The 27,462-nt window shown below is 40.2% G+C and overlaps 1 protein-coding gene and 1 long non-coding RNA gene across 6 annotated transcripts in view; one reads left to right on the forward strand and one right to left on the reverse strand.

Moving 5' to 3' along the window:
- Positions 1 to 23,418, reverse strand: part of LOC121403702 — a 64,369-nt gene extending 40,951 nt beyond the window's left edge. Inside the window, exon 1 of the long non-coding RNA XR_005967442.1 lies at positions 23,009 to 23,418. This is a non-coding gene — a long non-coding RNA (uncharacterized LOC121403702). The remainder of the gene's footprint in view (positions 1 to 23,008) is intronic.
- Positions 1 to 24,187, forward strand: part of mettl14.L (methyltransferase like 14 L homeolog) — an 83,414-nt gene extending 59,227 nt beyond the window's left edge. For 2 of the 5 annotated variants that reach the window (XM_018243594.2, XM_041578114.1), the window contains 2 exons: positions 9,531 to 9,589; positions 23,766 to 24,187. In XM_018243594.2, the coding sequence (XP_018099083.1) occupies positions 9,531 to 9,589; positions 23,766 to 24,086 (380 nt within the window). In that variant the 3' untranslated portion in view covers positions 24,087 to 24,187. 5 annotated transcript variants of the gene reach the window in all.
- The last annotated feature ends 3,275 nt before the right edge of the window (positions 24,188 to 27,462 follow it).

A 27,462-nucleotide genomic window follows, 5' to 3' on the forward strand; every position in this document is an offset into this window, starting at 1 on the left:
AAAACTGTTTAGTAGACCCCCGGCATTCATATTTAGGATGCTTTATGCTGGTAATGATACATGGACAATAGTTTGCAGTAGAAAGATGTAATTACCTGCTTTCGATTCGTCCGAATGTGTACTTTTGGAAAATATATGGTTTTCTATCGTCTCCCCTATGGTTAGAGGGTCTTATGGTGCATAATACACATACCGGTTGCTTGTATTGTAGCAGTCAAAGGGGGTCATTTATCAACACTGGGCAAATTTGCCCATGGGCAGTAACTCACGGCAACCAATCAAATTGCTGAATTTATTGTTTTACTTGCAGTTGGCTTCAAAAAGCTGATCACTGATTGGTTGCTATAGGTAACTGCCCATGGGCAAATTTGCCCAGTGTTGATAAATGAGCCCCAGAGTGTCATACGTGAAAATTCATATGTACTATTTTAATTTGGGATCTCTGTATGCCACCTAGTTTGGTAAATCTTTTTATATCCGGTATCAAACTGTTCAGTAGACCCCTGGCATTCATATTTAGGATGCCTTTTGCTGGCACGTTACAAAACGTGTGGTATATAATGGGGTAAAATGCAAGCTTTGTGACTATTTTCAGAAATTTTTATATTGTAGTAGCCAGAGTGTTATACGTGAGAATTCATATGCACTATTTGGATTTGGGGGTCTCTGTATGCCACATCATTTGGTAAATCTATGCATATTGGGCATATATACTGTTTAGTAGACCCCTGGCATTCATATTTAGGATACTTTATGCTGGTAATGATACATGGACGATATGATGCTGGAAGTTTGAAGCTTTGAGGCAATTTTCAGATATTTTGCCAAAACTGACAATTTTGGGAAAGCCGTGAGACTCAATCATTTGGAGCAGAAAGGCATGGGTACTCATTTTAGAATCGGGGAGACAAGAATGCAGCATAAAATAAATATGCCTACAGTGCCCTTGTGGCCTGCAATATATTTTATAAATTATATATTTATAAATATATAAAACAAACAGAAAACTATGAGATCACATAAGAGTACATATCAGGAACATAGATAAGGGGGTAGAGTCACATAATGTTTAGAAGCACATACATCATGAAAAAAAAAAAGTTCTGGTGGATAGAGGAAATAAATAAGAAATGGAGAGGTGGCGATTTGGTAAAAGAGGCATTAAAACTTGAAAGTAAATGTATGTATTCCTTACAAACTTTAGAACCAAAAGGGAGGCTATCTATTGTTTTAAAAGGATTAAGAGAGCCTTTGACATTTAATATCATATAAGGATTTTATGCTTAATCACAATATTTATTTTATCTAAATTAAAACTATTAATTTCATTAATTTAAAACTGTAAATTAATTTCATATAGTAATTTAAATTTAAAATGTATTGATAAGTATGTAAGTCAATCTATTAACTGAGAAGTTCATAGCGATCAGTTCACCATAAAGAAAGAAATGTATGTTTTCTAAAAGTAATGCATGTTTTTATAGTAGCAATTAGATGCAAGAATGAAAATTTTAGAGTAATACAGAGCAGCAGGTAGATTATGAATGGTTGCCAGGGCAATGCATAGATCCGGAAGAAGCCAGGAGGTGTCAGCCGCAAGTGCGACGCGTCTCCATGGCAACAAAGCCCTTTAAGGGGTAAGGGAATACGTACTGACCAAACGAAGCCTCTGACAATTTTGGGAAAGCCTTGTAACTCAGTAGTTTGGAGCAGAAAGGCATGGTTACCCATTTTAGATTCGGTAAAATGTATACTTTCCAAAAATATATGGTTTTGGGGGGTAAACATATTTTTCCCTCACGTCCTTACAGGCAGCACTTAACGAGAGATGCTCTCCTCACCTGTAGGTAGGTGCACCCTCACTGGAAAGTCCCTCTCAGCAGGTATCAGGCCCTTCCGGAAGCCTAAGTGGAAGTAGGGTATAAGTGGAGAAGTAATGGAGCACTTTGTTTGCCACATGGTCTTTGGCGCAACGTAGTTTTTTTGACGCTCGGTCGGCATTCTGTATTGGCCTCAAAACAGGCTTGAAAACTGATGCTCTGGCGTCATTTCCGTATTGGCATCAAAATGGGCGTAAAAATAGACGTGTGGGCTTCGTTTCCCTATCAGCGTAAAAAAATTGCTGCGAAAATGGACGCATCTGCGTCACTTCTGTTTTCAGTGCCACTCCTGGATACAACAGAGCTGGGTCCATACATGCTATCCTGCTTCTCCACTGGTAAGACTCTGCCTCTTTATGTAACTACGGCTGTATTATTCAGCAACTTATGGAGTACTTAATTTGTTTTAGATATGACTGACCAAACTCCAGAGAAGGCTGATAAGGCAAAAAGTAAAGACAACACAAAATCAAAAGATCTGCCTTCAGAACATAGTCAAAAAATACATAATTAAATATAGTACATGAAGGATTTCACGAAGCAGCACCCTGTAAATTGTGCAGGCTGCGATGCTGTTATTCCTTTGGAGAATGAAAAAAACTATGCAAACCTTGTGCTGAAAAAGTCCTAAAAGGGACATCGGAATCAGAAGAAGGTGAACTACCTGAAACAGAGGACTTTTTTCCTTTTGAGGAAATCGAACCATTTCTATTGGCAGTCAGAGATACCATGGGTATAGAAGAAGCAACAGAACCGCCCAAAAAAGACTAGTAAACTTTTTGAAGGAATCAATAACAAGAAGCTTTGCTTTCCCTTAGACTCTGCTATATCCAATAAAAGCCACTGGTCAACACTTGATAGCAAACTATCATTCTCAAAAAGATTTGAATTCCTCTTTCACTTTGACACAAAGAATTGGGATGCTACACCAAAGCTAGATCCCCCAGTGGCCCTAAAAATATGGATCAATCAATTACAAAAAGATTGGAAAAAGGAACTTCAAGAGAACGTCTTCTGGAAGATTTACCAATACTCTCATTAGCCACAGATTTTCTTACAGATGCGGCATTAACCAATATTGACTTTCTTGCTAAAACTATTGCTTATAAGTCGCATGCGATGGAAATGAGGTAAAAGATAGAAATGTCGGATGAAGTCGCAGCATTGATCCAACGTGACACAACTGTTGGATGCAGACGCAGCGTCGGCATCCGGCAGTCGTGTCGGATCAACGCTGAGACTTCATCCAACATTTCTATCTTTTACCTTATTTCCATCAAATGCGACTTGTCGGAGGCGTTTTGTCGTAGCGCATAGAATTGCCCTGAAAACGCCCATGTAGTCCTACCCTTAGGCAGCAGACATTGCTTCCAAAAATTGTCTTAGATCTACTTGTTGAGAAGAAATCTGATGCGTGTCAGGGGTCTTTGTTAGTAAAATATGCCAATAACATCCAGCGATTAAAGGAGTAAGGTACAGGAAGTATCACTTATTAAAGAGACTGTAAAGATGCTGTAAGATAACCTGCAGCTTATCTGGTCCTGCTTACACTTACGTTATTTCGGGCCAGCTAGCTGCTTACATATTCAACTGTCACAATGAGTTGTCATCAACATATCATATTAACACATCATGTATCTCAAGTATTAACTCTTAAATTCCCTTAAATGTCCACCCTTTTTATACTTGTGAATGCATTTTGTGTGACAGAAAAACATCAGTGATTAGGACTAGAATTGCTTTTCATCCTACGCATCATGTATCTGTCTCATAATTATCCACACATTCATAAGAGCTGAGTGAGGCTGCAGTATACATGGTTTTATAAAGGCAGTATCAATAAGATGCTGCAATAAGCCACGAATACAAGAGATGCAACAGCACCCACAGGATATCAAAATAGCTGCAAGTATGGCAGTTGAAATTAACACACTGGATACAAGTCCGCTCTGTTTCCCAAACAAAGTCTGTGAATGGGTTGGATATCTCAGAGTTTTATGCCAGTTCATTAGATAGCATAGTCAGTCCTTCCAAGGCCTTTGTGATGCTCCCCATCGGGAGCCGTGTTATTAGGGATGAAGGTGCAACACGTCACCAAAGACTTTGCATACACCACCTCTCTCAGCAAGAAGCATGTCCAAGGCTATACAATTTTGCCAGGCAACCAAGGAGGTGGCTTCCAGCTGGCCGTGCTTTTGTGCCAGCAACGTTTTCTTTCCATTCCCTTTTCTTTCCCTTCCCGGGTGGCCCCTTGGGGACACCTGTCTCTATTTCAAAAGGTTTTTTTTCGAGGGTGAAGTTGGGTAAGTAAGTTAGCCGCACGTCAGGGCCTGAGCCTAGATCACCAGGTATAGAGAGGTTCTCTGTAGGGGATGAGTTTGTGGAGTTACTTTTGCCTGTCTTTACAGTTATATTAATCAATCCCATAGGGTCTGTTCCTGCAACAGTTGGGTTGTTAAATAATGCACATATATTTATTTTCCCTGGCAAAGGATTTTCTAGGGAATCACACTGAATTAAGTTTAGGAAAACAGCGGGAGTTTAGGGAGCTTAATGCGTGGCTCAAGTCTTGGTGCAGGAAGGAAGGGTTTGGGTTCCTAGAGCACTGGGCTGACTTTTCGTTGGGGTACAACCTATACAGCCGTGACGGTTTGCACCTCAATGGAAGGGGGTCCGCGGTGCTAGGGGAAAGAATGGCTAAGAGGTTGGAGGAGTGTTTAAACTAGGCAAGGGGGGGGTGGGTGAGATAAAGGATTATGGGGAAACTAGTGTAGACGGGGCAGTGGGGTTAGTAAGGGGTCATGGGGGAGGAGTGAGGGGGGCATACAGTTTACCAGCTAAGGAGGTCCCTCTGTTACAAGGAAAACAGAATAATACTAACTTAACGTATAATTCTTCACTAAGTAATGCACATTTCAAAAGTACAAGTAGTAACCTCCGCTGTATGCTGGCAAATGCACGGAGTTTGTCAGGTAAAATGGGAGACCTAGAATTAATTGCATGCTCTAAAAATTATGATATAATTGGTATCACTGAGACCTGGTGGGATGAAACATGTGACTGGATTGTGAATTTAAATGGTTACACCCTTTTTAGGAGGGACAGAGGTATTAAAAAGGGTGGAGGAGTGTGTTTGTATGTAAAGCCTGAATTAAAGCCATGCGCTAAAGAAATAAAAATAGCTGGCACTGGTGAGGGTGTAGAATCACTCTGGGTAGAGATTTCGACTGGGCAAAAGGTATCAAAAAGAATTATCATTGGTGTATGCTATAAACCACCTCGTATAAGTGTCGAGTATGAAGCCCAGCTACTCTTGCAGATACAAGCGGCTTCACAGCTGGGTCAAGTTGTTGCTATGGGTGACTTCAATTATCCAGACATTGACTGGGGTAATGGGGTTGCTAAGACAGAAAAAGCTAGTAGGTTTTGTAAATATGCTGAATGACAACTTTTTATTCCAGCTCGTTCAAGAACCTACTAGGAATAACTCTCTTTTGGACCTTGTAATAACTAACAATACTGAACTCATCTCAAACATTTGTGTGGGTGAGCATTTAGGGAATAGTGATCATAACATGGTCTCCTTTGAGATTCTGTTGCAGAAGCAATTCTATAAGGGAGTAACTAAAACACTAAATTTCAGACGTGCAAACTTTGACAGTATAAGGGCATCTCTGCAACATATTAAGTGGGAAATGCTTTTCACAGGGTTAAACACAGAACAAAAATGGGAAGTCTTTAAAATGCTGCTTAATAAATATACTTGTCAGTATATTCCACTTGTAAGCAAGGAACGTCGTTGCAAAGCAAAACCTTTTTGGTTCAATAGAAGCGTTGGTGTTGAGGTGGGTAAGAAAAGACGTGCTTTTAAGGCTTTCAAGTTAGCTGGTACAGCCGAAACATTTATAAGGTACAAGGAGGCCAATAAATCATGCAAAGAAGCTATAAGGCAAGCTAAAATTGCTATAGAAAAGGATATTGCAGCAAGCAGTAAAAAAAATCCAAAATTATTTTTTAAATATGTCAATAGTAAAAAAATGAAGCAGGAAGGGGTGGGACCCTTACTATCAGAGGGGGGTCAGCTGGTTGATGAAAACAAAATAAAAGCGCAGATTCTGAACTCGTATTTTTCATCTGTCTACACAAATGAAGAACCAGTAAGTGAAGGTTTCCTTCTTAACACTCCCAATTCTAGTAATACAACTAATGATGCATGGTTCACACATGATGAAATTCAAAAGAGACTTGAACATGTTAAGATTAACAAAGGTCCAGGGCCAGATGGTATTCATCCCAGGGTAATTAGCGAGCTTAGCTCTGTGATTGCCAAACCTCTTTACTTAATTTTTAAGGATTCATTGAGATCTGGCATAGTGCCGAGAGACTGGCGAATTGCTAATGTGGTGCCTCTATTCAAAAAAGGATCCCGTTCTCAGCCTCAAAACTATAGGCCAGTTAGTCTGACGTCAGTATAGGAAAGCTTTTCGAAGGGTTAATAAAGGATAAGATACTGGACTTCATAGCAAATCATAATACTATGAGTTTGTGCCAGCATGGTTTTATGCGTAATAGATCTTGCCAGACTAACTTAATTTCTTTTTACGAGAATGTAAGTAGAGACCTCGATTCTGGGATGGCAGTGGATGTGATTTACTTAGACTTTGCTAAAGCATTTGATACAGTGCCACACAAAAGGTTACTGGTTAAATTAAGGCATGTTGGCCTGGAACATAGTATTTGTACCTGGATAGAGAACTGGCTAAAAGATAGACTACAAAGAGTGGTGGTAAATGGAACATTTTCTAATTGGACCAGTGTTGTTAGTGGAGTACCGCAGGGCTCTGTACTAGGTCCCTTGCTTTTCAACTTGTTTATTAATGACCTGGAGGTGGGCATTGAAAGTACTGTTTCTATTTTTGCAGATGATACTAAATTGTGCAGAACTATAGGTTCCATGCAGGATGCTGCCACTTTGCAAAGTGATCTGTCTAAACTGGAAAACTGGGCAGCAAACTGGAAAATGAGGTTCAACGTTGATAAATGCAAGGTTATGCACTTTGGCAAAAATAATATAAATGCAAGTTATACACTAAATGGCAATGTGTTGGGAGTTTCCTTAAATGAAAAGGATCTAGGGGTCTTTGTAGATAACACGTTGTCTAATTCTGGGCAGTGTCATTCTGTGACTACTAAAGCAAATAAAGTTCTGTCTTGCATAAAAAAGGGCATTAACTCAAGGGATGAAAACATAATTATGCCTCTTTATAGGTCCCTGGTAAGGCCTCATCTGGAGTATGCAGTTCAGTTTTGGACTCCAGTCCTTAAGAGGGATATAAATGAGCTGGAGAGAGTGCAGAGACGTGCAACTAAATTGGTTAGAGGGACGGAAGACTTAAATTACGAGGGTAGACTGTCAAGGTTGGGGTTGTTTTCTCTGGAAAAAAGGCGCTTGCGAGGGGACATGATTACACTTTACAAGTATATTAGAGGACATTATAGACAAATGGCAGGGGACCTTTTTACCCATAAAGTGGATCACCGTACCAGAGGCCACCCCTTTAGACTAGAAGAAAAGAACTTTCATTTGAAGCAACGTAGAGGGTTCTTCACAGTCAGGACAGTGAGGTTGTGGAATGCACTGCCGGGTGATGTTGTGATGGCTGATTCAGTTAATGCCTTTAAGAATGGCTTGGATGATTTTTTGGACAGACATAATATCAAAGGCTATTGTGATACTAAACTCTATAGTTAGTATAGGTATGGGTATATAGAATTTTAATTAAAAGTAGGGAGGGGTGTGTGTATGGATGCTGGGTTTTCATTTGGAGGGGTTGAACTTGATGGACTTTGTCTTTTTTCAACCCAATTTAACAATTTAACTATGTAACTATGTAACTAACTATGTAACTATGTCACAGGCATCAAATTCGACTGTAGTGCTTTCTTCGATAATGGTAATGTTGAGAGGTCTGCTTCATGGTGGTTTTGGGTAAAACTTGGGAGGTGGTCCCCATTCACATCTACCTGTTGTTTCTACACTTAGAACGGTCCTATTTTTTGGGGGTGAGGGATGCTCCCCAGCAGGTGTATTATTGTGGTTGGCAGCATTAGGATGCAAGGGGAAGAAAAGCTATGGAAATGGAATGAAAACGTTATTAGTGCCAACATGCCTGCACAACCCCACCTTGAGAATGGTGTCCAGGTATTGTATGGTTCTACTTTTTCCCTACTCCTGCTTCTGCTCCAAAATAGTCCCATGGTTCTTCACTGACGTTGAGACGACCCCTTCCCTAGTAGAGAGAGCCCCCTTTCTAGTCAGACTGTACCAAAAGGCCTATTTTGGGTTCCTAAACCCGTGCCCTAGATTTTTCACTGGTTTACAATGGCTGGCGTGCACCCCAGACACCCTTTCTGCAATTTTTACTGCAGTGGGAGTGGACAGTAATACCTGTTAAGGCTCTTCCCACCGAGGAGCCGCCCAGTTCTTTCTCTTTATTACCTTTACCCACACGTAGTCTCCAGGTTTCACAAGTTCTGTTGGGATGGGCTCTATGGTATCTGGAAGAGAATTTGTAGTAAGAAGCTCTTGTTTATTTAACATTCTGCACATATGTTTGGCCAAACTCTGATGTGCCTCTTCCTCAATGGTCTGAAATTGGCTAAGCTGTGGCTCGGAGTAATTCTTATAGCCAATAATACTAAAGGAAGGCACTGTACCCATGTAATTATTTTTGTTTCCTCCATTAATTTCCTTAGCCTGTTTTTCAATATGCGATTGTGCCTTTCCACTAACCCTGCTGATTGTGGATGATAAGCACAGTGGTTTCTTAGTGAAATAGAAAAATGTTTTGTTAGTTGGGTGATGATCTGGTTTATGAAGTGGGAACCATTATCACTATAGCTGTGCTCTGCTATCCCAAATTGTGGAATAATCTCTTGTTAGTACCTTGGTCACACTGAGGGCATCTGGTGTATGTAATGGAAAAGCCTCCATCCATCTGGAAAAGGCATCTATAATTACAAGGCAATATTTCTTGTTCTCCTATTTATTGAGTTTGATAAAATCCATGCAGATTGTCTAAAATCGGTATGTTGCTGGTGGAAACCAACCTGGTTTGGGACGCAGAGCTGTTTGTTACAGGTATGGCATGCCACACAAATTTTTTTTAGAGTACTTTGAGAAGCCATATGTTGTAAAGACTTTGTTTATAATATTTACCATCCCTCCTGTTGAGACATGGCTTAGCCCATGATTCAAAATTTTCAGCATAGCGAAACAATGTAGTGGGAACTGGGGGATAGTGGGATGCGGTTAAGGCTTGAATGTTTTGTGCAGCTGCTTTAGCAGTCGCATCAACTTTGGTATTTCCTAATGACACTGGGTCAGTCTTGGAATAATAGCCTGATTTACTGTCTGTAGGTCCTGAAACATGCGCCAACTCCTATCAGGTTTTTTAACAGGGAACAATGGGGTATTACAGGGGGAGTCTGGGCAGTGTCTGAGAACCCCATTTTTTAATAATTCAGAGATTATTGGCTGTATCCCCTCCTCTGCTTTCTCCTGCCTCTGATGGGGTCTGAAGGTTGTTTTCGGGGGAATGGTGACTGCCCTTGCTCCCTTAATGAGTCCCACATCTGCCTTCCCTGTAGACCAGAGTTGGGAGGAGAGATTGGCCAATTCAGGGGGACTGAGGGAAAAGGAATTTTTGGTAAGTATAAATTCTTTAATTCTGTGTTTTTGCTTTTTTTGTAAGATTATCTTTATTGATTTTATAAACATAAAACAAGTAAGAAAGAAGAGAGTGAAGAAAAGAAAAAAAAAGAGAGAGATAGATAGATAGAAGGGTGGGCATTCCCATTATACGATAAAGTGTATCACGCGGTGAATAGCCAAGTTAAGATCTTTTCACTTCCACAGAGTCAAACGACAACAGTATCCACGCGTCCACGCGTTATATATGTCAAGGCATCCACGCGTTATATATGTCAATTTATGACTGGGAAGAATGTCATTGGTAATTTTTATCCAGAAAGCCAAGGTAGGAGATTCCAGTGCCTTCCATGTGAGCTAAATAGCTTTTTTTGCATAGTGTAAAAGTTGCCTGAGACACACTGTAACTGGATGAAAGTCAGTTCCTCAAAATATCCCAAAAGGCAAAATGCAGGTGTCCGAATAGCTGGGAGACCCATAGAGGCATTGATAAATGCCAGAATTGCTGTCCAGTACTGTTGAATTTTAGGGCACTCCCAAAATACATGCATGTACGTACCACTATCAGTGTTACATTTGAAACACAGGTCAGGGTAGCCTTGGTATATTTGTGCCATCCTGTGTGGAGTCAGGTACACTCTATTTAGAAACTTGGTGTGTATGTAACGGTCCCTAACTGAAATGTTGGTTTCTGGTATTTGCTCAAGAATATCCTTCCATGTTTCTACCTCCAAAGAAGGAAAGTCTTGGGCCCATTTACAGCAAATACACTTAATGGGATCAAAGCTATCCTGTAGCAAAATGGTATATAACCAACTTAGGGGTTTGGAGAGGTCTGATTTCCGTAAGTAGCCTTCCAGGGTTGATTGGGTAATAGATGGTGTGCCTTCCGGGAATTGGGCAGAAAATGCATGACGCAGTTGGAGGAATCTGAAAAGCATATGATTATGCAACCCAAACTCCTCTTTCAACTGTGCAAACTGTTTAAGCTCCTCTGCATGTATCAGGTCACCCAGATATTTTATTCCGGCCGTGGCCCACACACTGGCATTTGGAAGGGATTGAAATTGTGACAGAGATTTGTTGCCCCAAAGTGGAGCCCATTTGGATCGGTCACCTAACGCCTTGTAGGCAGAGATTACCGTCCTTTGAAAAATTTGGGTTACAGTTTTCATGGGAGGTGTTAGGGCATATACAGTGGTGTGAAAAACTATTTGCCCCCTTCCTGATTTCTTATTCTTTTGCATGTTTGTCACACTTAAATGTTTCTGCTCATCAAAAACCGTTAACTATTAGTCAAAGATAACATAATTGAACACAAAATGCAGTTTTTAAATGAAGGTTTACGTTATTAAGGGAGAAAAAAACTCCAAATCTACATGGGCCTGTGTGAAAAAGTGATTGCCCCCCTTGTTAAAAAATAACTTAACTGTGGTTTATCACACCTGAGTTCAATTTCAAAGGTTATAAAGCCATTTCTAAAGCTTTGGGACTCCAGCGAACCACAGTGAGAGCCATTATCCACAAATGGCAAAAACATGGAACAGTGGTGAACCTTCCCAGGAGTGGCCGGCCGACCAAAATTACCCCAAGAGCGCAGAGACAACTCATCCGAGAGGCCACAAAAGACCCCAGGACAACATCTAAAGAACTGCAGGCCTCACTTGCCTCAATTAAGGTCAGTGTTCACGACTCCACCATAAGAAAGAGACTGGGCAAAAATGGCCTGCATGGCAGATTTCCAAGGCGCAAACCACTTTTAAGCAAAAAGAACATTAAGGCTCGTCTCAATTTTGCTAAAAAACATCTCAATGATTGCCAAGACTTTTGGGAAAATACCTTGTGGACCGACGAGACAAAAGTTGAACTTTTTGGAAGGTGCGCGTCCCGTTACATCTGGCGTAAAAGTAACACAGCATTTCAGAAAAAGAACATCATACCAACAGTAAAATATGGTGGTGGTAGTGTGATGGTCTGGGGTTGTTTTGCTGCTTCAGGACCTGGAAGACTTGCTGTGATAGATGGAACCATGAATTCTACTGTCTACCAAAAAATCCTGAAGGAGAATGTCCGGCCATCTGTTCGTCAACTCAAGCTGAAGCGATCTTGGGTGCTGCAGCAGGACAATGACCCAAAACACAACAGCAAATCCACCTCTGAATGGCTGAAGAAAAACAAAATGAAGACTTTGGAGTGGCCTAGTCAAAGTCCTGACCTGAATCCTATTGAGATGTTGTGGCATGACCTTAAAAAGGCGGTTCATGCTAGAAAACCCTCAAATAAAGCTGAATTACAACAATTCTGCAAAGATGAGTGGGCCAAAATTCCTCCAGAGCGCTGTAAAAGACTCGTTGCAAGTTATCGCAAACGCTTGATTGCAGTTATTGCTGCTAAGGGTGGCCCAACCAGTTATTAGGTTCAGGGGGCAATTACTTTTTCACACAGGTTTGGATTTCTTTTCTCCCTAAATAATAAAAACCCTCATTTAAAAACTGCATTTTGTGTTTACTTGTGTTATCTTTGACTAATAGTTAACCCTTTAACTGCCAAGAACGTAGCTCCTACGTTCTTTGAAAAAAGGCTTTAAGTGCCAAGAACTTAGGAGCTACGTTCTTTACTAAAACAGCTCTCTCTCTGCACACACTGCAAAATCAGCGTGCAGAGAGGAGCAGCTAGCAGCAGAACCCCCTAGGCAACGAGCTTACCTGAAAAAGATCAGCGATCCTCCACTCCAGAGTCGCAGAGAGACGCAGCAACAGCAGCAACCGATTCAGCAGCTTCCATGTCCCAAGCATCAGCACAGCACATGTTCCTGCTCCGCCCACGCACTTCCTGGTGCTGTGACTCGGCGTGTTTCAACTGAAAAGCACTGAAAAGGACTCCTCTTCATCTAGATTTGGTAAGTGCCCCTTTTTTTACTTATTTACAGGTATTTACAGGCATTTACAGGCATTTACATATACACAGTACACATACTAGTAAAAGTAGTTTTTTTTTTTTTTTTTGATTTTCTGATTTTTTTGATTTTTCAAACTTTTGCACATATATTACATACTCAAATACATATATGCAAATATTTATACACTTTTTAGAGCTGTACATCCATGCATACACAAACACACACTTATAGGGGTTTTTTTTTTGTTTTTTTAGTTTATTTTCTAAGTTTCCCTTATGTTATTTCCCTAAAAACTTTAGATTTCACAGCATGACTACTGGATCAAGCATTCTGACCTCTAACCACGCTGTCGGATCAGTTATTTTGTTATTTCGTTGATTTTCCTAATTGTATTTGCTTTTTTGTGATTTTTATTGCAGTTTTATGCTTGCATTGTTTTTCCTTATGTAATGTTTTAGCCTCATTTACACTTTGATAATTTGGGATAGAAACATATTTTTAGCAACTCTGTGTTCGTCAGAATGTGTACTTTCCAAAAATATATGGTTTTGGGGGGTCTTTGTACTGTTAGGGGGTCTTACGGCAAATTATATGCAGTCAGAGTGCTATGTTCACAGGAGGCGAATTGACGGCTGAGAAAATTCTTATGCACTGTTTTTATTTGGGGTCCGCACGTGCCCACCTGCTTTGGTTTATCTATGCATATTGGGCATCAAACTGTTCAGTAGACCCTTGGCGTCAATATTTAGGGTGTTTTCTAATTGTATGTAAGCAATTGGGTGAGATGAATGCGACCAACTGCAATATTTTTAGGCGATTTTCAGAAATATAAAAACCACTGCCTTTAGCGTTGCTTTGCAGTATGTACATTTGGAGCAGAAAGATAATTTTAGCAAATTTTTATTCGGCACAAGGTGTACTTTCCAAAAATATATGGTTTTGGGGGGTCTTTGTACGGTTAGGGGGTCTTACGGCATATTATATGCAGTCAGAGTGCTATGTTCACATGAGTCGAATTGACAGCCGAGAAAATTCTTATGCACTGTTTTTATTTGGGTTCCGCACGTGCCCACCTGCTTTGGTTTATCTATGCATATTGGGCATCAAACTGTTCAGTAGACCCTTAGTGTCAATATTTATGGTGTTTTCTAATTGTATGTAAGAAATTGGGTGAGATAAATGCGACCAACTGCAATATTTTTAGGCGATTTTCAGAAATGTCATAAAAACCGCTGCCTTTAGCATAGTATTGCATTATGTAAGTTTGGGGTAGAAAGACAATTATAGCAAATTTTTATTTAGCAGAATGTGTACTTTCCAAAAATATATGGTTTTGGGGGGTCTTCGTACTGTTAGGGGGTCTTACGGCACATTACATGGAGTCAGAGTGCTATCTTCACAGAAGGCGAATTGACAGCCGAGAAAATTCTTAAGCACTATTTTCATTTGGGGTCCGCACGTGCCCACCTGCTTTGGTATATCTATGCATATTGGGCATCAAACTGTTCAGTAGACCCTTAGTGTCAATATTTATGGTGTTTTCTAATTGTATGTAAGAAATTGGGTGAGATAAATGCGACCAACTGCAATATTTTTAGGCGATTTTCAGAAATGTCATAAAAACCGCTGCCTTTAGCATAGTATTGCAGTATGTAAGTTTGGAGTAGAAAGACAGTTATAGCAAATTTTTATTCAGCAGAATGTGTACTTTCCAAAAATATATGGTTTTGGGGGGTCTTCGTACTGTTAGGGGGTCTTACGGCACATTATATGGAGTCAGAGTGCTATCTTCACAGAAGGCGAATTGACAGCGAGGAAATTCTTAAGCACGATTTTCATTTGGGGTCCGCACGTGCCCACCTGCTTTGGTATATTTATGCATATTGGGCATCAAACTGTTCAGTAGACCCTTAGCGTCAATATTTATGGTGTTTTCTAATTGTATATAAGAAATTGGGTGAGATAAATGCGACCAACTGCAATATTTTTAGGAGATTTTCAGAAATATCATAAAAACCACTGCCTTTAGCGTTGCTTTGCAGTATGTACGTTTGGAGTAGAAAGACAGTTTTAGCAAATTTTTATTCGGCAGAAGGTGTTCTTTCCAAAAATATATGGTTTTCTGGGGTGAACCTAGTTTTTTGTACCTTTGCCTGTTGCAAAATGCTGTATATGTGCTGGTTATGCAGTATCTGGAATTACAGAACTCGTATGGGGTGTCTTCTTTCTGGGGCCCCTATACGCCACATACTTAGGGGTACCTATGCATATTGGGTATCAAACTGTTCAGCGTACCCCAGACTTTCATGTTTAGGGAGTTTTATATTGCTATATATTGATATGTAGGAGATACAATGCTTTAGAGTTGGAGTATTGAGGAGATTTTTGTATATGTCATAAAAATTGCGAAATGTAGGAAAGCTTTGCGGCTTGGTACTTTGGAGTAGAAAATCGTGCCTACCCATTTTAGATTTGTCAGAATGTGTACTTTCCAAAAACATATGGTTTTCTGGGGTGAACATAAATTTTTGTACTTTTGCCCCTTGAAAAATGCTGTAAATGTGCTGATTTTGCAGTATTTGGAATTACAGAACTGTCTTCGTTCTATGGCCCCTATACGCCATATACTTATGTGTACCTATGCATATTGGGCATCAAATTGTTCAGCTGACCCTTGGCTTTCATATTTAGGGTGCTTTTTCTTGGTATATAATGATATGTGGGAGATACGATGCTTCAGAGTTGCAATATTGAGGTGATTTTCTGTAATGTCATAAAAATTGCCAAATGTAGGAAGCTTTACGGCTTGGTACTTTGGAGTAGAAAGACGTGCATACCCATATTAGATTCGTCAGAATGTGTACTTTCCAAAAACATATGGTTTTCTGGGGTGAACATACATTTTTGTACTTTTGCCCCTTGAAAAATGCTGTAAATGTGGTGATTTTGCAGTATTTGGAATTCCAGAACTGATAACTCGTATGGGGTGTCTTCGTTCTGGGGCCCCTATACTCCACATACTTAGGTGCACCTATGCATATTGGGCATCAAACTGTTCAGCGGACCCTGGGCTTTCATATTTAGGGTGTTTTATCTTGGTATGTAATGATATGTGGGAGATACGATGCTTCAGAGTTGCAATATTGAGGTGATTTTCTGTAATGTCGTAAATATTGCCAAATGTAGGAAAGCTTTGCGGCTTGGTACTTTGGAGTAGAAAGACGTGCATACCCATATTAGATTCGTCAGAATGTGTACTTTCCAAAAACATATGGTTTTCTGGGGTGAACATACATTTTTGTACTTTTGCCCCTTGAAAAATGATGTAAATGTGCGGATTTTGCAGTATCTGGAATTCCAGAACTGATAACTCATATGGGGTGTCTTCGTTCTGGGGCCCCTATACTCCACATATTTAGGTCCACCTATGCATATTGGGCATCAAACTGTTCAGCGGACCCTGGGCTTTCATATTTGGGGTGTTGTATCTTGGTATATAATGATATGTGGGAGATACAATGCTGTAGACTGGACACTTTGAGGTAATTTTTCAAAAATGTAACACATTTTTATAAAAACTGCTAACTTTAGGAAAGAATTGCAACTTGGTAGTTTGGAGTACAAATATATATTTACCCATTTTGAACTCGTTGGAATCTGTTCTTTCCAATGAGGGGTAGTTTTTTAGGGTAAACCTACTGTAAGTGGAATGTTTGGCCTTGAAATCAGATGTATGCTGTTTTGTGGAGCGGTGCTTTGGAAATTTGGTAGTTTACTGCTTCAGAGTTTTCAACTATCGAAGTGAGAAATCTCCATAAAATTATATATATTTGGTATTGGTTTGTTCGGGAGACACAGAACTTTCCAAATCTGCCATGTTCTCATGCATAAAATAAATTATGCTTCTGATATATGCGTTTGTATCATGTGAAACTGTTTTTTTTTTGTTTTTTTTATACACTTAGAAGCCCATATCTTTTTACAGGACTGGAATGACAACTAAATTCTAGCATATTTTGAAAGCTTAGGTTGTCCTGAAAAAAACAATATCTTGTTTTCATGGGTAAACTAAAAGACCCCCCCAGGAAAGTCCCCTAAAGTGAAAGAGCAAAAAATGTTCAAAAACGGTCTGGCAATAGAAGTTCCAACTTGGCCAAATTGTCTGGCAGCGAAAGGGTTAAATGTGTTTGATGATCAGAAACATTTTGTGTGACAAACATGCAAAAGAATAAGAAATCAGGAAGGGGGCAAATAGTTTTTCACACCACTGTATAGAAGGGAGCCCTCTATGCAGCTGATTAGCTAGGGCCTCAAAGGATGTAACCACTGCCGCTTCCAGGACTGTAGCTGGATTGTTGGGATCAGGATTAAGCCACCACCAGGCATATACTAATTGACTGGCACAATTGTAAAGTGTAAAGTTGGGAAGGGCCAGTCCCCCTTTCTTAACCGGTGCTTGCAGCATCTGCATATTAATTCTCGGGCGCTCGCCTGCCCAAATAAACCCCCTGACACAAGCATCCAGCTGCTTAAACCACACCCTGGGGAGTATACAAGGTGCATTATGGAAGGCATATAAGAATTTAGGTAAGAAGATCATTTTCAGGATATTAATTCGACCCGGAAGGGTTAGTGGCAGACTTGACCAGTGTTGCATTTTCATTTTCAAAGAACGGACAATTGGGGACAGGTTCAACTCAGAATATTGCCTGGGATCCCTATGTATCTCAGGTAAACGATGACACCCATTGTAATTGGGATCCATGCTGTGGGTCTCTGATATTCCCACGGTCAATGGGGAAAACTACCGATTTTGCCCAATTAACCCGGAGACCTGAAAAGCCCCCAAATTTCGTGACCTCAGCAAGGAGCTCAGAGAGAGAGAGCCTGGCGTTAGCTAGATATACCAACATGTCATCTCCATAGAGTGATATTTTTTCCTCCAGTCTCTGGATTCTAAGACCCTCTATGCGTGGGTTACTATGTACTTTGTTGGCCAGTGGTTCAATAGCTAGGGCAAAAAGAAAAGGGGATAATGGGCACCCCTGTCTGGTACCTCTGGCCAGTGGGAATTCCTGAGATAGTTCTGTATTTACCAATAGTCTAGCTCTTGGAGAATCATATAGTGCTTTTACCCACTGTATGTATTGTTTACCAAGCCCATACTGCTGCAGAAGGGTCCAAAGATAGGGCCACTCTACCGTGTCAAAGGCCTTCTCTGTATCCGCTCTTTCCCCTGTGGAACTATGTTTAGCCCAAATGTTTGTAAAGAGGCGCCTAATGTTAATATCGGTAGTTCTGGTCGGCATAAATCCGGTTTGATCAGGGTGTATGAGATGCTCAATTACTTTTTTGAGTCTGTTCGCTAGGACTTTAGCCAGTATCTTAATGTCCGAGTGAGAGGTGAAATAGGTCTATAGGACCCGCATCTATCAGATGGTTTGCCAGATTTAAGAATTAGAGTAATAGTGGCGAGTTTGGTACTATCTGGGAGACGTGTTCCCTGTAGTATAGCATTAAATAGTGAACTAAGCTTGGGCACCACTATGTCTTTGTGAGCCTTGTACCATTCAATGGGAAGCCCATCTGGACCGGGGGACCTGCCATTGGGGAATGCGTCTATAGCATCCGAAATCTCATCAACAGTAATGAAAGAATTTAGAGGTGCTGCATCCTCCTGAGAAAGTTTAGGTATTTGGATTCCATCTAGGTATTGGTCCAATGAGTCTACAGAACACTGCACTTTGGAGCTATAGAGGCTAGAGTAGAATTTAACAAATTCTGAGAGGATCTGTTCCTGGGTGCAGATTTCTTGACCTGCTACAGAGGACAGCCTGGGAATAGAGGTTAGTTGTCTGGGTTCTCTAGTAAGGATAGCAAGAAGTTTGCCACATTTATCCCCTTTGTCATACCAAGAGGCAGCTTTCTGGAGTTCCCACTGGGAGTATTTATGCGTATAAGCCAAGTTAACAGCCCTCTGCGCCGCCGCCAAAGCCAGTCCCAATGGTTCGGCTGGATTATTCGTAAAAGCTGTTTCCGCCTCTACCAACTTCCCCCTTAGGAGTTCCAATTCTGCATCCTGCTTAACTCTAGCCCCTTTTATCAGTGATATATATGATCCCCTAGTAAAGGCCTTACTTGCATCCCAAACAACCTGTTCCTGGGCTGTGTCCTGGTTAATTTCCCAATATTCCTTATACTGTACTCTAGCTGCATCTCTAACCAATTCATGAGCAATCCACTTTGGGGGCAATCTCCATTGTCGTATCCCCTTACCTCCTCCCAGTTGTAATTCCAATAGTAGCGGGGCATGATCTGAACAAATTCTAGGAATGAAGGAGACAGAGGCAATCTTCTGTAGAGCTGAGGGAGAGGCCAACACTAAGTCAATTCGGGACAGGGCAGAGGTGGATGTTGTATACCACTTCTCAGATGGATGAAACCATCTCCAGACATCTGTAAGGTTCGTGGCTTGCAGCCAATCACCCAAGGCTCCTGATTCACCCCTAAGCGGTCGCAACCTGTCCACCATGGGGTCAGGGACAGCATTAAAGTCTCCCAACCAATATGTTGGGTAGTTGCCTTCTGTTGCTATCTTATTAAGAATTGTTCGCAGTAGACTTAAATCCCCAGGGGGAGGAGAGTATACATTAACGATCATTGTATATGTCTGAATTGTTATCTTAATAATGAGGAATCTACCATATCTGTCATCACTTTCTCAATATTAGGACTAATCGTTTTCCTGAACAGAATTGCTACCCCTCGTGAATACGTTGAATACTCAGAGTGTAGAGTACGACTCAACCATTGCTTTTTAAGAGCCCGCACCCTCTGCCCCACAAGATGCGTCTCCTGAAGTAGCATGATATCAGCCCCTTGTTTTTTGAGATGGTCTATGACCTTATCATTTAGACCCCTGACATTCCATGATATTATTTTCAACCTACCTCCTGCCATAACACCATCCAGAAAATACATGCATTGACTCCCAGGCTGGCACCAGACACATACAAAACATTTCTCAGAAAGGGAAGCCCACAAAGAAGAGAGAGAGCATAAAAAGTAGGAGAAAGGGGAGAAAAAAGAGCACAACATATCAAATAGACCCCAGCATTAAACCCCCACCCAGTATCCTCCCCCCAACCAGGAGATGCATTTTCCCAGAACAGAATATACCCAAACGGGGGTGTGGCAAAAAAATAGAAATAGGGCTAACTAGCCAAAAAAAATGAAGATCATCACATAAGGATGCTGTACTATCAACAGCGTGGCAGCTCCAATTGCACTCCAATATAGGAAAAAAAAACTGGACTCGTTGTAGAAGGAAATGGTAAATTGTCCGTTCCTAGCAATAAGGAGTTAATAGGTTCCCCTACAAGTGAAGCATATCTACCACCCAGCGAAGCGGATGTGCATCTCCTTGGAAGTCATATAATTTGTACATCCACAGAGGTAATCAGTGTCGATCCAGATCGTGCACTTTAGCTTTATTCCCTTGAAGGGCTCCTGGCAGTGGCAGGTCTATGCTCTAGCCACTCAAGTGCTAATTCCGGTCGTTCAAAAAAATGCGCTTTACCATCCATCACTTTAAGTTTCGCTGGATACAGCATGGCATATTCCAAGCCTAGGTCTTGAAGTTTGACGCTTGACTCCTATGTAGGAACTGCGTTTCTTTTGCACTATCGATGAATAATCCGGGTAAAGGGAAATCCGAGCTCCAGCATATTGGATGTTCCCTTTCTTCCTGGCCTCCTTGAGCGCAATATCTCTATCTCTGTAATTGAGCAATTTAATCAGGAATGCTCGTGGTGGTGCGCCTGGAGGAAGGGGTCGCAGCGGAACCCGGTGTGCATGTTCTACCACAAATTGTGGAGAAAATATATTTTGTCCCAACACTTCTTTTAGCCAGCTTTCAGCAAAAATCTCAGGGTTGGAGCCTTCACTTCTTTCAGGGAGATCTAGGATCCGAACATTAGAGCGACGTTGGCGGTTTTCCATATCATCCATGCGGTCTGCCATATCCTGGAGCTGATGTTTGATGTGATTTACTTCTTGCGTCAGAGGCTTTTTCTTGGTACCTAATACAGTGTGGGATATGCGGAGCAGCAAAATATAACCTTTGAAGTGATTTTTCCAAATTACACATTTTGGAATACTTTTTTGGCCTTGGAATCTAAAGTAGTGATGGGCGAATTTTACCAGTTTCGAAATGTCGCCGACGCCCATTAAAGTGTATGGGCGTCAAAAAAATTGTTGCGCTGCAAAAAAATTTTGACGCACATCTTTTTATTTTGACGCACAACGCATACAAGTCTATTGGCGTCATTTTTTCGGCGAAACAAGACGAAAAAATTCGCCCATCCCTGCCGGTATGCCATTTTCTGCCTTCATGCTTTTAAAATTCGGTAATATACTGCTGGGAGGTTTTGCTGTACAGAAGTCCTAAATCTCACTAAAACTATACATATTTGGTAATGGCACGCTCAAGGGACATGAGGCTTTCCAAATCAGTTGGAATTTCATGCGTAAAATGAAATATTTTTCTGATATAAATTTATATACTATGAAAAATAGGATTTTTTTAATTTTTTGGTATTTAGCGCTATAAATCTTTTTGCACAGGTGAAAATACATGAAAACTCAGATTTAGAAAAAAGGCAGATTTAGAAAGCTAAGGTTCTCCCTAAAAAAAACCAATGTATAGTTTTCTTAGGTAAACTATAGGTTCCCCTCAGAAAATGCCCTTAAAGTGAGAGCACAAAATGTTTCAAAAATGGCTGGCATTTCGTGTAACCAAAATGTAAAATTCTGCTGCCATGTGTGCTTTGTACAAATGTTATTACATCATGTTTGTACTCATTTTAAATCCTGCCTGCTCCCTAAATTGCTCTTTCATGGAGACTCTGCTTTACTGTTTGTGTGTCAACACAGCATGCATAGGCTCTAGGGACTTCTATAAATAGCTCAGCGCAAACAATTTCATGTTCTTACCAGAATTATTGGCTGCTGGGCACCATAAACATGGAAAAACGCCTGGTACAGTATTGTGTTTTATTCCCATGCAAAATACAGAAGTTTTTATATGCCCTTGTTCTATATGTGCATAACTTCAATTGCTGCCACTGTAAAACTGTTCATTCCTGACTGAAGAGTTTTTTGTTTTTTTTTGTGATAGTTGAAGTAGTCCCTTTTCAGAAGTCATGTGTGGCATGCACTCAGCTAGTGCTCTATAAAGCTATACCCAGCTGTTGGTTAAGGTATGCTGCAACTGCTCTTGAACTTCATTAAACAGGAACTGCCATCCTGGCTTTAAATACAAGATATATAGATATATAGATATATATATATATAGATATATAGATATATAGATATATAGATATATATATATATATATATATATATATATATATATATATATATATAATTGCTTGGTGAGGGCAGCACTCCGCCTTTGTAGCATTCCTCGGGTGCACGGTAATATATATTATAAGCAAAAAGAAGAACAGCAACACCGAGATCTCTTGTGATATAGTCAATTTATGTTGTGAAATCACATGCAAGCCGACGTGACGTTTCGGTCCACACAGGGACCTTTATCAAGGCAACCATGTTTAACCCCAAATGCATTTAAATACCCATAAAACCAAGGTCAAAGAACAGGAAGTGACATCAGCGTCATAAAAAAGCCTCATAAGAGGTATGTGTCAAGAGTCAAAATTTCAATAAAAGTGACCAGGAATCCCACAGTATAAAACGTGTGTTAAAAGTTTATATTCAAAAATTGTTAAAAACAATTTATATGTGCAAAATATTTGTTACAAAAAATGCTACTTTATCCCAAATCATATCTGCTGTGCAGTATGTAGCTTATATAATAAAAAAGAGTAGTGCAACCAATTTGTGTGTGTTTTATTTGTTGCAAAAAATGCTCCTCTGTGTCAAAATTTATCTACTGTGCAGAATGTGACAATTATGTTGCGAAAAAGTTGTACTATTACGTTTTAAACTTTCATATACTGTGCAGTGTGTAGTATAAAAAATCGTAAAAACAGGCAAGATGCCATAAAGGCTAATCTAATACAATAAACAAACCGTAATCCTCAAGCCCTAAATTAAACTCATATTAATGCCTAAAGTGCATCTAATGCACCATAAATAGAAAATACAGGAGACGACTACTAATCAGCCTTTCAGGATATACTGATGCGAACACCTAAATCACAGCTGGGCATCATTATGGGCCATATACCATATATTACAGATTAATATAAACCAAAGAAAGAGTTAATATATGGATACCATTATCTATACGTAATCCTTTTAAATATTATACAACTCATATGGGACAGATGTGCTTAAAGAAAACAGTTCAAAGCTAGAGAACTGTTCAAGCCCTTTGGGGCAACACAATTAAGTTTATATTCTTAAAGAGACAGCACTTGCAGCTGCTGCTCTGTCCTCTACCGTTGCTTCATATCAGTTTAGCTTTGAAACACCACATAATAATTTTCTTACTTCCCACACACGAAACACGCTCCGCCTGTTCCAGTCCCTCCCACGTATTGGCTTGTCTCACATCTCGTGCAGCTGCCTCCCTAGTGTCGCTCCCGTCACAGGATTCCTCTCCGCTCGCTCCCCCTCCCATCCACCATCGCATTTGCAAGTCTCGTTCCCTCCTCCCATCCACCATTCAAATCTCGCTCCCTCCTCTCATCCACCAGCTCAAATCTCACTCCCCCCTCCCATCCACCAGCTCAAGTTTCACACCCCCCTCCTTCCCTTGCCTCCGCTTGTCCATCTCTGATGCTACTGAATGACGTTACATAGAGCAGGCTCCTGCAAAAGAAACTGAAGAACGCAAAAGTAATAAAGGTACTAAAAGGGCTGCAGGGGAAAAAAATCAACAAGGAGGGACAACAGTAAAAAAAAAGTATTGCATTTTGTAAAAAGCAAAGACAGGAATTAAAAAGTAAAGTCAGAAACTGTAGATTATAATCAATGTACCCCCTACTTAAAATTTATAAAGATATTATTAGCACCTCGGAGTTATGTGACCTTATAAAAGCACTCGGCCTGCGGCCTCGTGCTTTTATATGGTCACATAACTCCTCGGTGACTGATAATATCTTTATAAATTACAGTAGGGGGTACATTATTCACTATATATCCCTTATTCTAACTACAGTAGGTAAATTGTTTGCTGTTGGGCTGCAAAGTCTCAAACTTTGAAATTCATTGCTAACTTGTTTTTTTTTGTTTTTTTTTTTTTAAGGTTGGCTTACTGTTGGGCCTACTCTTACCAACAGCAACTTTAATTCAGAGACTTATGCTTCTTACTTTAACACTCCAAATTCACCTCTTACTGGATGCACAGAGGAGATCGAAAGACTCCGTCCCAAAACTCCACCTCCTAAGTCAGATCGTGGCTTTGGGGCATCGAGAGGAGGAGGACGAGGTGGAGCATCTGCAGGTCGCGGAGAGAGGGGCAGGGAAAGGAACAGAGGCAGTTTTAGGGGAGACAGAGGGAATTTCAGAGGACGTGGAGGACCACATAGGGGTGTCTTTGCTCCCCGTTGATTTTAAATGTTTTTAGCTTGCATTTCTTTATGTGGTTACTATTATTTCAAGGATAAAATGTCATTTTACTTGATACCCCTGAAGATTGTTCCACTATAATAAATTGTTTTAACGAAATACACTCTTGGTATTGGTGTTTTACATTCAAAGGCATAAACCAGTTTTAAACTGTAGGAATGTTAACTGCATTTGCATAGAATTAATAAAAAAAAAAACCACAAGACCAGCATTGTCCCCCTTAGACAAACTAGGTATGATACATGACTTTCTTCAGACTTGAATTCTGTGGCAGAGATGACCTATGGGTTGAGACCCAAAAGTAGGTACCCTTGCTGTTTATGATCAGCACATGGTCGGTGACTATTTTTTTTTTGTTTGGAAAAAACAATTTACTTGCTAATTAGCTTACCAATAGATCACAACATAGCACAATGTTATTTATGCGATTGAATGCAACTCATTTTGTTTACAGAATTAAACTCTTTGATCAAAAAATGAAACTATACACATAGTATGACCGGTAATGCCATAAAGTAAATTTTTCTTTCTTTCTACATTTAACCCTTTAAGTGCTGCACTTCTAGGTTTGGGAGCAGAAGAGTGGCTTTTAGAACAGCTCACTCCATCCCTCCTCAATTAAGTGGCCCCTGTGGCACGTTTTAGGATGCCTTCTGCTGGTACTTCACAAAATTTGGGTTATGTAATGCAAGCTTTCTGACGATTTCATAGAAAGCATTATGTTTTGCATAGCTTTGCAGTTTGGTAGTATGCAAAAGAAAGACCTATTTACCCGTTTTAGATTCGTCAGAATGTGTACTTTCGGAAAATATATGGTTTTCTAGGGTCTCCACACTGTCAGGGGGTCTCATGGCAAATATTACACAGAACAGGTGCTTATATTGTAGTAATCAGAGTGTCATAAGGGAGAATTCATGTTCACTATTTGGATTTGGGGGTCCAAAACCATATATTATTGGAAAGTACACATTCTACTGAATCTAAAATCATATCACCGATGTATGATTACGTACCAAGAAAAAGCACCCTAAATATGATTGCCAGGGGTCCTCCAAACAGTTTGATGGCCATTGTGCATAGGATTACCAAAGTATCTGGCATTTACAGGCCCCAAAATGAAATTAGCGCGTACAAATAGTCCTGTGGGTCACTTCAGCTTATCAACACTGACTGCATTTTGTGGGATAAAAACACAGAAATATAGGTTTATCCCCAAAAACCCTATATCTTTTGGAAAGTACACATTCTACCAAATCTAAAATGGGTACCCATTGCCTTTCTTCTCCAAAATACCGAGTTGCATGGCTTTTCCAAAATTGGTGGTTTTGGTGAAATACCTGAAAATTGCCTCACAGATTCAACTTTCCAGCAGTGTATCGTCCATGTATCATTACCAATATAAAGCATCCTAAATATGAACACTGGGTATCTACTAAACAGTTTGATGCCCAATATGCATAGATTTACCAAACTTTGGTAATCCTATTCACAATGGGCATGAAACTGTTTGGAAGACCCCTGGCAATCATATTTAGGGTGCTTTTTCTTGGTACGTAATGATACATGGGTGATATGATTTTAGATTCAGTAGAATGTGTACTTTCCAAAAATATATGGTTTTGGGGGGTAAACATATTTTTCTGTGTTTTTACCCCACAAAAACACCAATAAATGTGTAGCATTTTTAGTAACTGAAGAAAGTCCTGGACAATTTGGATGGGCTAAACCTATGCACAATAGGCATCAAACTGTTCAGTGGTCCCCTCAATCATGTTCAGGGTGCTTTTTCTTGGTACCGAATACAGTGTGGGATATTCGGAGCAGCAAAATAAAACCTTTTAAGTGAATTTTCAGAATGTTTCATAAAAGCCACTAAGTTCAGACAAGCTTTGATGTTTGGAAGTTAGGAGTAGTATAGAGGCATAGTTACCCATTCTGGAATCAGCAGAATGTGTACTAAATATGTTTTTTTGGGGTAAACATACTTTAGTTTCCAAGGCCAAAACATCCTGAAACAGTAGGCCGTTTTCTACCTTAGTGCCAATTGATTTATTATGAAAAATGGGAATTTTTTTTAAAAAAAATTTTGTATTTAGCGCTATAAATCTTTAAGCTGAGGTGGAAATACATGAAAACTCAGGCAGATTTGGAAAGCTCAGGTTCTCCTGAAAAAAAAAATGTATAGTTTTCCTAGGTTTCCCTTCAGAAAATGCCCCTAAAGTGAGAGAGCACAAAATGTTTCAAAACGTCTGGCATTTCGTGTAACCGTAATGTCAAATTCTGAGGGTTAAAGTCTCTTCATCCAACATCTACAAATAAGCTATTTCTTGGCAAATACATTACATTTTTTTATTGTAGAAGTTGTCATTTGAAAAACTAATCAAGAGTGAAGAGTGAGTTTGTCATTTCATCCATATTCGTTTGTACAGTACACAGTGAAACAAAACAATGTTCCTCTAGGACCATGGTGCTACACACAGCATAGATGTACCGGACAACAGACAAGTGCAAGTGCAAAATGGGGACAATGGTGGTGGTTTTGAAGCTCTTCGGGACAGTGGAGGTGATCAGGAAGATGTTATAGATGTCAGTGAAAACATCTGCCAGCTGATCTGCACATTCTCTTAGCACTCTGCCAGGGATATTGTCTGGTCTGTGGGTTTACTCTTTCCAGAGTCATCGTCGTGTCAGCCACTGTCAGATGCAGTGCCTGGTCACTAGGCAGAGTGTTGGTCCTCCTCATTTCTGTGTTGTTCTGTGCTTCAAACCGTGCATAGAAGTTGTTCAGTGCATCTGCAACGGAGGCGTCACTGTCACAGGCAGATGGTGTTGATGCTGTAGTTTGTGATAGCCTGGATGCCCTGCCACATTTGAATTAGCCACGCATTTGAATTAGCTGCATGAAGGTATGTACACACAACTACACATGGTAACATACTATACACACACACACACGCATACATATATTGTGAGTACACACACAATTATACATACAGAGACTCATACAAAATCACTAACCTTCTTCCAAATAATCAATGACAAATACGTGTATGCAGGTGACAATGTCTAAACAGATAAACTGGGATTCTCATTGAAGGATTATTTTACTACAGCCACGGACTGGTTCTGCAGAGTTGGAGAAAGAAATAGAAAAATGATAAAATCCACATTCGATTACATGACAACACAGTACCCAGTGCAATCTGCAGATTCTGATGATTAACGGGTCATGCTGTATCCGCTTCTGGCAGATATTATTTGACTTCTGCTGTTTTGATAATTTATGAAGATCCCTAAGCTTAGACTCCCAACAGAAGCCCAGACCACACTGACCATGTGCATGATCTTGGTCTTGCAAAGATGTTTAACAAAGT

Source organism: Xenopus laevis, chromosome 1L (genome assembly GCF_017654675.1).
Source record: "Xenopus laevis strain J_2021 chromosome 1L, Xenopus_laevis_v10.1, whole genome shotgun sequence".
NCBI lineage: Eukaryota > Metazoa > Chordata > Amphibia > Anura > Pipidae > Xenopus > Xenopus laevis.